This window comes from Gekko japonicus, unplaced genomic scaffold (assembly GCF_001447785.1).
Source record: "Gekko japonicus isolate JY-2015 unplaced genomic scaffold, Gekko_japonicus_V1.1 scaffold575, whole genome shotgun sequence".
NCBI classification, from domain to species: domain Eukaryota; kingdom Metazoa; phylum Chordata; class Lepidosauria; order Squamata; family Gekkonidae; genus Gekko; species Gekko japonicus.
Genome location: NW_015174291.1, coordinates 835,664 through 844,829, shown reverse-complemented (window position 1 = coordinate 844,829; position 9,166 = coordinate 835,664). Strand labels below are relative to the sequence as shown.

Here is a 9,166-nt window from a genome sequence, read left to right as displayed (position 1 = left end):
AACAGCCCGGCAGCCCGCGATTTGGGTATGAACTCCGTGGGGGCCTGAGCTCCCAGTAAACATGCAAAGATGAGACAGCACATGACGGCAGCCCCTAGCACTGATTGGAAGGAAACCCTTCTCGAACCAGCAGCGCTTGTTTCTTTGCAAACTGGCAGGCTCGGGAGAGAAGGCAAGGATTCCAGGCACGCTTTCTGACCCAAAGCCATACCAACACAGGTCTCTCCTCTGCCTGTAAACATCACGCCACGGAGGAAGGGGGCTACGCGCTTCCTCCGGCGCCTGCTCCCTAGGCGTCCGCCTCGTGGCGCCTGCGCGCTCCTCTTCACGGCCGCCTCCTCGGCTTCCAGCCCCAGCCCGGGGTAGAGAGGAGGAGCGAGCGGGTGCCAAAGCCATGGCCACCCTGGCCCAGCTGGGACGATGCCGGGGAGCCGGGCCGGGGAGCCCCGCGGCCCCTCGACCAGGGCTTCTGGGGATGCTGCTGATGGCGATGGCTGGGCTGGACACCCGGGCCGGGGCAGGAGCTCTGGCGGATTCCCCCGCACTGGCAACCCGGCCCGTGGCCCTGGAAGAGGAGATCGTGTCCGAGAAGGCGGCCGAAGCGAGCCATCGCCAAGACAGCGCCAACCTGCTCATCTTCATCCTCCTGCTCACCCTCACCATCCTCACCATCTGGCTCTTCAAGCACCGCCGGGCGCGCTTCCTCCACGAGACGGGTCTGGCCATGATCTACGGTGAGTGGATGGCCAGCGGGCTGCGTCCACACGGCTCCGTAGCGAGGCGGCCGAGCCCCCGGCCACGACTATCCCCCCCAGCCAGACAGTCGGTTTAGGACCCCGAGGTCTAGCGGACCCGCCCACTACATTACTACTTCCCAGCTCCTCAGCCGTAGAAACAAGTCCTCCAGACACCGCAGTTTAGAAAGACGCTTTTCCCGGACTTCCCTTCCCTGGACCTTGTTTATGCCCAGCATCTTTGCTGTCTGTGAATCTGTTTCAGGAGGCTGTTGCCGATGAAAGCTTGTAATCCGTTTGTCTTTAAACCGTTTGGCTGCTTCTAAATGCTTTGGGGGGGGGGCGGCGGATGGAGCCTATTGCCTGTTCTGTGAGCTTCCTAGAAGAGGCATCTGACTGGCCACTGTTTACAAATGGACCTTTGGTCTAATCCAGCAGGGCTGTTGTTATGCTGTTGCCCATCTATTCACTGAAAACACTCATCCAGCAAATGAGCTTCTTTGTATATATTTTGTACTCACTTGTGATATCCCGGGATTCATTGATCCATTTGTCTGTCAGCTGCACTTTGACTGTTTGCAGAGTTGCAATAATCTCTTTAGAATACTGAAATCCAGAAGCCACATTTCAAGTGTTTGAAAGCTAGAGAGGACAGCAACTGAACTTCTTAAAGCCAAGATTCTGTTGAACTCCATTCAGATCCTGAATTCTTGGGACTTGCACCACAAGAGTGAGCAAACCACATAACAGAGGCTGGTCTCCAGTTGGCTAGAATCTAGTGAGCCACATCCACCGGGTACTGAGTCCTCAAATGACTACTCAGCAGCTGCATTCCTCCCTCCCCCAGCTGAGAGCTACATATTGTATTTGCATTCTGAAATAGAGGTTTTATTTATTTATTTTCTTTATTTATACCGGTTGTTTTCCTCAGTGAGGACCCAAAGCAGTATACATGGTTTTCCTCTCTTCCATGTTTATCCTCACAACAACTCTGTGTGGTAGGTTAGGCTGAGAGAATGTGACTAGCCCAAAGTTACCCAGCAAGCCCCCATGGCAGAATGGAGTTTTGAACCTGGGTCTCCCAGTCTGACACTCTAACCACCATACCACACTGACTCTCAATAGGCCTCAATCTGTGTAATACCTTTTATGATGTCCAACCAAATTGACCCAAAGCTTTGTGCAAGCTTTCAAGACTACCAGGACTCTTAATCAGGCTGGATGTGACAAGATTTAAAAAGATAGAAGGGTGGAAAGCAGATCTGTCAGGCCGTGGTGGAAAGGACTGGTCTTGCTGGCTTCCTCTGTGAGATGCCAGCGGGTTATAAACTTTATTGCTATGCTGTAGGGTTACAGTATGTTGTTTGTTCTTTCACTAAAACACAGAAACTATCCAGAGGCCATCCTAAATTGAAAATGTGCAGGTCCCTTGCAGGCTGAGGCAATTAAGAAGCACCTTTATAGTGCATGTGTTAACGGTGTTAGAGAGACATTTGAGATGTTACACAAGATCAAGAGTCCTGTTGGGCTCGAAAGCTTGCACAATGTTGTCATAAAAAGTATTACATGGATTTTGGTCTTGTTTTTCGATCTTTCATGGACCAATGTGGCTGTACCATCTTTTCTCAGTAGGCAGCCACGTAACGTCCTGCAGTTTACATATCTGTCTAGTGCCTTCTGTCTTGCGCCTACACTCTAAGTATCCTTAGTGTGGATGTACTATCCAAGATCTATGAATCCTCCCAAAGCCCCTGCCCTGAGTTGAACTAGCTCTGACAGGCTGAGGCATCTCTTTTCATTTTCAGTGGTTCTCACATGCCTGTTCTGCCTGATGTTGTATCTGAATATGTGCATGGAGATTTATTCTGGTGGACTATTCCATCTACTGGTGGATCTTCAGTATTCTTTGGGCAATGATGACATAACTGTTGTTGGAAGTATCTACTTGTTTGGTGCTACCAGAGTCCCACCATAGGTCTATGATTGCAAACTGAGTTCTTCACAGCGCTCGTATATTACCCAGGGCTGCTTTATCCATCAGTGCTAACATTTATAGCACATTTGAAGCCCAATGCTATGTAAGACTAGTGAAGTGACTGGAAATTTTGAACAGTCCTCACAGTATCCTGCTTTCAGTACTTGAATCTTTAAGGGGTCATCACAAAAATAGTTGGGAAATTTACAATATAATTTCTTTAGGGAGAAAGCTGGCTGTTCAATAGAAATACACTAAAAGCTGGAAGACATTTAACAGTGCAGTCTTATGCAAATTTACTTCAGTCTAAATCCATTAAAATAATTTGGTTTGAACTGGGACAACTCAGTATAGGATTGTGCTGTAAATATTTTAGGTTGTTTGGTTTCAGGGACTAAAGTAAGCAGGCTAAATATATCTAAATTTTATTATAAAGTTATTCACTGAACTTATTTTATTTTATTTATGAACAAGCAGACACAAAATCTGGGTTATGAAGAACTATCTGGCAGCTCATTCTATGCATACTCTTGGAGTATTTTTAGCTCAGGTGTTTAGCAAACACCTGTGTTTCCACTAAGAAGGTTTGAAAGATACCACTGTACCTTCTTTGTCACTGGTCATGCATCCCAGCTATTACTGGAGCAAATGCAAATTAAGATTTGAGTTTGGATGTGGAGATTCTGTTTAAAATACCTAGTCTGCCATGAAGTTTATTGGCAGTGTATGTCTGTGCTTCACATAATTGTTGTAAATGGCTAGCCATATTCGTTTGCTTTAAGGTGCCACAAGATGGCACCTTAAAGATAATAACAGTGCAGTCCCATCCAGAATTACTCCAGTCTAGGCCCACTGAAACCAGTAGGCTTAGACTGGCATAACTCTGTGTAGGGTCACGGTGTAGATTTGTCTTTAAGTTGAACATACAGGCATGTGAAGGTGCTTTAGATCAAATCAGACCATTTAGTCCAGTATAGTCTGCTTCGAGTGGCAGTGGCTTTCCGGAGCCATGGACAGACACACTTTCCCAACTGGAGAGTGCCAAGGATTGAACCTCAAAAACCTTCTTCATTCAAAACATATGCTCTGCTGCTGAGTCATAGCCCCTTTCCCATAAGGAGACAGAAGACTTTTTGTAGTTTCATCAGAGTTGTTTTGACAACAATGGAATAATACAGTTAGAAAGTTAAGCTTGGTAAAGTAGTTAATAACAGTGGGCAAATGCTATAGGAGATTTTAACCTTAGCTAGGCATGTATAACCACAGGAAGTTTCTGCACCTGTTGCCTTTTGTTAGTGACTGGAGTCCGCTGAAGCCCATGTTTATTGATCTTGTTGATGTCACTCTTGAATAGGTCTTTGGATATTAAGTTCACTACCCTTCAATGCTCAGAGGTACTTTCTTTTTCCTGTCAGTGAAATTGACATACCATATAAAAATGACATTTTAATTGATTAGTTGAATATTTTGATATATAGATGGGTGTCAAAATTTTACTATTCTTTCATTCTCAAAAGTGTTTTTTTCAGGATTTTGCCTGGGATTTGATAGATATGCTGTCTAAATTTTGTATATGTGCCAAACTCCTATTTTGAGTGAATGAACTCTAAGTGAAAGATGCAAGCAATGTCCGGGGCGGGAATAAAATTCAGTAACTTTTGCTGGTTTTATAGTTTTGATTGTCCCAGAATTTGGAATATTAAAAAGTTTTTTGGGGATAGATTTTATAGTTTTTATATTTTAAGATTGCTGGGCCTGAAAGCCCCCAAACTGGTAATCTCACACATAGTTAAATATATAACAACATGAAAAACATCACATATTAGCAGTACACAACTAAAGATCAGATGTTTTGGAGCCACCATGAGTTTGAATCAAGCCACCTTAAGTCTGAAGGAAATAAAGTGAAATATAAATATTTCAAATAATAAATAAAATGGGAGTTATCAATATGTGGGTGACATTCAGCTGTATATCACCTTAACAAAACCACCCAGAACTGCCATCATCTCCTTTCTTAGCCAGTGCCTGAATGCAGCGGTTAAGTTGTTGAAGGAGAATTCAGATAAGAAGTGATGCTGATTGGTAAGATCTCTGCACTGAATGGGGTAGTTCTACTGATGGGGCACAACTTTTAGCTGAAGGACTCAGTTAAAAGCTTGAAAGTTCTGCTGGATCCAGGTTAACCTCCTGTTAGAAAAGCAAGTTAATATGGTAAAAGTTTTTAAAAAACCCTTTTTTTACATTTTTCAACAGATTCGTCTTCAGGCAGACATATTTTTCCTGGAACCAAAGCTCACAATGCTACAGTGCACAAGTCAACAATTCTGTGGAAGGCTTCTCCGGAGAAGCCTTCTATAGAATTGTTGACTTGTGCACTGGAGTGTTGCTTGCTTTGATGCTTGCTGAATCACTTTTTGTGGAAAACATAACAGCCTGCTGCATCTCTCATGCTTGCTTTGATGCTTGCTGAATCACTTTTTGTGGAGAACGTAACAGCCTGCTGCATCACTCATCATTTACGACTGTTGCAACCTTCATTAGTCTCTTATCAGGAGCAAGATAGTCTACAGCATTGGAATAGGTCTCTGTAGCTGTGGACTTTTCTATTAGTAGATAGGTTTTTGTAATATAATGAATATGTATAAGGTACAGTAGGGTCTCTATTGTATTTAAATAAATACATGAAGACGCAAGTGCATATTAGTAGAGTGTGTTTGTTTCTTTATGTCTGTGTTGGGGAAAAGGCAGAGTGCACAAATGTCCTAAAAAAATTATAATTGCTGACTGATCGATTTGCTTACGATGCCTTTATACAATTGGATGCTGAGTGGTGCACAGCAATGACAGGTCTGTGAGCCTGGGGGGAGGGAGGATGTGCATGCATAAGAGACCACCAGTGGCACTGTACTGTTTGAATATCCAAAAAGTAGCAGTGAACTGGCTTGAGTAGCTGAACTGTTCATAAAAAAATTGACTTTCTGCTTACAGCAGATGAATTGAATCAGTGGGTGTTTGAGCATCCCTACTGAGAATATCACACCATGGGGAATACAGATTATACTTCTGTCACTTTCTGACATGTTGGATTCAGACTACATGGGCAGTTTCTGCTGCTGCAGCCACCCCTTCCTGCTGCAGCCATCCCTCATGTCATTCCTCAGGGTCCCCTCTGTCTCAGGAGCAGCATTTTGTGGCGATCAGTGAGTTGCAGTGGGAAGGAGGAGGCAGTTTCATTCTGCCACTGGAAAATATAGTCTGGTTCCAACCCACAGTGTTTGGAGGTTATATGGAAACACTCTATGAAGTCCATCAATCTTTCCATGATTTATGAGCAGGATCCTACATTTCTGTTGGGTCCAGTTCTTGGATACATCGCTGGAAAAGTTGCATGGGTAATAAATTCCCATGTATTGTTTACATGCTTATATGACAGCTTCTAAAAACATGCCTCAGCCTCTGAACTTTACATCAGAATTGAATGTAGCCCTAACAGAATGTGGTAAAGACCTTCAAAAGTTTAAAAGATGCCAGGAATAGCGGGACAAGACAGGGCAGTCATGGAGAAGCCAGAAGACCTGTTGAATGTCCATTTCATTTTTTTTAATTATTATAAACTTTTCTCCCTCTTTAAATTAAAGTTGAATTTTTCAGGAAACTCAGCCATGAAGTTTGCTTAGTTTTATACTGCTTAGATGCACTGAACATGCACAGTTGTGATTGTTGCATTTTCTCCTTGTGAGATTGAAATCTTACAAGAACAAGATATTTCTTAGGCCTCAAGAAAGGAGTTTATTAAAGCCTGTTCTCTTTCATGAGAAAAGCAAGGATTCTACCCATGCATTCAGGGGACAAATTAAGACAAAGGGACAGGTGCAATGGACATTTCCTTGAGTAGAAGCTAGGAGTTTCTAAGATTGTTCAGATTTTCGTGGACTGCTGGAACCAAACAATCAAGCCATGTTGCAGTGATGGGGTTTTCCAACAACTTGGCTTCATCAAATGAATTTCTTTCTGGCTTGTGTGAAACATGAGAAGCAAAGGCAGTTTTTTCAGGGGGTTTCCATCAAATCAGCTTAATCAGATGAATTTCTTGTAGGAAAGATTAAAATTGTGAAAAGCAAAGGCAAGTAACTAGAATGTGGAAGTTACCTGAAAAACGGAGGGTAGGTCTCTACAAAAAATTGTTCATGCAGGACCTTACTGGGAGCTTAGGAGAGTGCTAAGTGCAGGTCCAAGCAGGTTTGAGCTTGCAAGATCACTTATATGGTATTGAGGAAAGGGCTTCCTGTAAGGCAAGGGCCCGCATCTTGATGATGGTTAAATGCTATCAGTTTCCTACAAAGTGACCATAGCTGTTTACTTTAGCCTAAGGTTCTCTACTCCTCTAGTTTGCCCTTTCTCTTCTCTTCTCCTTCATCACTAGATGGACATGTAGGTGGTCATTAAAAGTACATGTCATGTGAACACCAAGGACTTGACTGGGCCTTTGTATAGCTGTTTTTGTGAGGCCTTCTACTTCGTGAATGAATCAGAGCTACAGCCAATACTGGTGCCTTGAAGTCCCTATCTGCTGTTCTTTAAGATGCATCTGTTGAGTGCATATATATTGCATTTCTGTTTAATGCACATTATAAACATAACGTCTGAACCAGTGCTCACAGTATAAGGCACTGAGTTCTTGTGACGTTGAATTTGTGATCTCTTGGCATATGTTGGTAGAAGCCACACATTTCTTTAAAGTGTCTTAGCTGTCAGTTACCATGATAAACTGCTAACCTTCCGTGTTATTCTGTACAGGTGTTCTAGTAGGCGTTGTTCTTCGTTATGGTATCCACGTTCCCAGTGATGTCAACAATGACACCTTAAAGTGCCAAGTGCAGACAAGTCCTGCCACACTGCTGCTCAACATCAGTGGAAAGTACTATGAATACACCCTCAAGGGGGAAATCAGCCCACATGAGCTGAATAATGTTCAGGATAATGAGATGCTCAGAAAGGTAAGCTGATTTGGTGATCCTCTACTGAGGAAACAACCTTCTGGAAAGGTACACGTTGGATTAATTTGGCTGTCCTGGCATTGCTGGTCAGCAGCTCCTAGTGTGCCCTGCAAAAACAAACAAGAATGTATGTTCCCATAGAATCACAGAATCACAGGGCTGGAAGGAGCCATACAGGCCATCTAATCCAACTGTTTCTCTTTTACTGTCCTTTCTATTAGGGCTAAAACAGACACAATGCCACTCCCAGCATTTCCCCCCTTTTCTATAAATAGCAGGCACACATGGTTTTCAACTGGATTGGGTCTGTGGCACGAGGCTTGTGTGCAACCCCCCCCCCCCCCCAGCCAATTCATTTCTCACCCTGAAGCAGCCCTGGGGCTGCAATGCCCCCATTTGCATTGGTTGGGCAAGCATACGTGCACCTGTGTCAGTACCTATATTTTTCCTGCTACAGGGCAAATAGCTCCTCAGGCTCATTTCAGGTCAGGAAAACTGCAAGAGAGGGCTTGAGGGCCCCCCCCTCTCCTCATGCCCTGGTTCCAGTGTTTAAAGAACAAAACCGAACATTTGGCGCTTGAGTCATAGAACTCTGGTGTCTTGTCTTACTTAGTGCTCACTTGGGCTGTTATCAGTGATAAGCAGTGGAATTTTTTCTGCTACTATATATTTCCAAGAAGGTTTACAGTTCCTAAAACACACCTTGTTTCATAAAATTAATGTGTAACCTAAGGAATTAATACCATACCAGGCAAGCTGAGCAGCTTCAAAGTTGTAATTAACGTTTTCAGGTGACCTACAAAACATTTTAATATTTTAAATAAATGTAATCAGCCTCATATGTACAGTACTGAAATCACTATGTGTTATTAATCCCCCCCCCAATAAATTTGGCTATCGAAAAATAATTCTGATATATTTCTGCAGCACATGAAAGTAAGGTGGCACTTTAAAAAAATTTTGTTTGCTACATACAAATTAGATAAACATGATTTAAAATTGATTTCTATCAGAACATCTTCCAGAAACTTGCTATTCAGAATTTTTCTATTAAACGTACACAATTTGCCCTGAATTTTTTTCAGCTTTACCTGTATGCTGTTATGTTAGCTCTAATGTATGCTACTACATCTCAAGTCTTCTGCTTGTCTAATGCCGTGTGTGATGCTAGCTAGAACTTCCAGTAAGGAGGATTCTTGTGTTCATGCAATTCTCCCCACCACTTCAATTTAAAGAGGGAGAGCCAGTTTGGTGTAGTGGTTAAGTGTGCGGACTCTAATCTGGGAGAACCGGGTTTGATTCCCCACTCCTCCACTTGCACCTGAATAGATGACCTTGGGCAAGCCGTAGTTCTGATAAGAACTGTTCTTGAAAAAGAGCAGTTTCTGTCAAGAGCTCTCTCAGCCCCACCTACCTCACAGGGTGTCTGTTGTGGGGAGGGGAAGGGAAAGGAGTTT

The 9,166-nt window shown here is 43.3% G+C and overlaps 1 protein-coding gene across 1 annotated transcript in view; it reads left to right on the top strand.

Moving 5' to 3' along the window:
* Window positions 1–298: 298 nt before the first annotated feature.
* SLC9A6 (solute carrier family 9, subfamily A (NHE6, cation proton antiporter 6), member 6) overlaps window positions 299–9,166 on the top strand; it is a 37,540-nt gene continuing 28,672 nt past the window's right edge. The window contains exons 1-2 of the mRNA XM_015424030.1: window positions 299–734; window positions 7,510–7,709. Coding sequence (XP_015279516.1) covers window positions 395–734; window positions 7,510–7,709 — 540 coding nt within the window. The 5' untranslated portion in view covers window positions 299–394. The remainder of the gene's footprint in view (window positions 735–7,509; window positions 7,710–9,166) is intronic.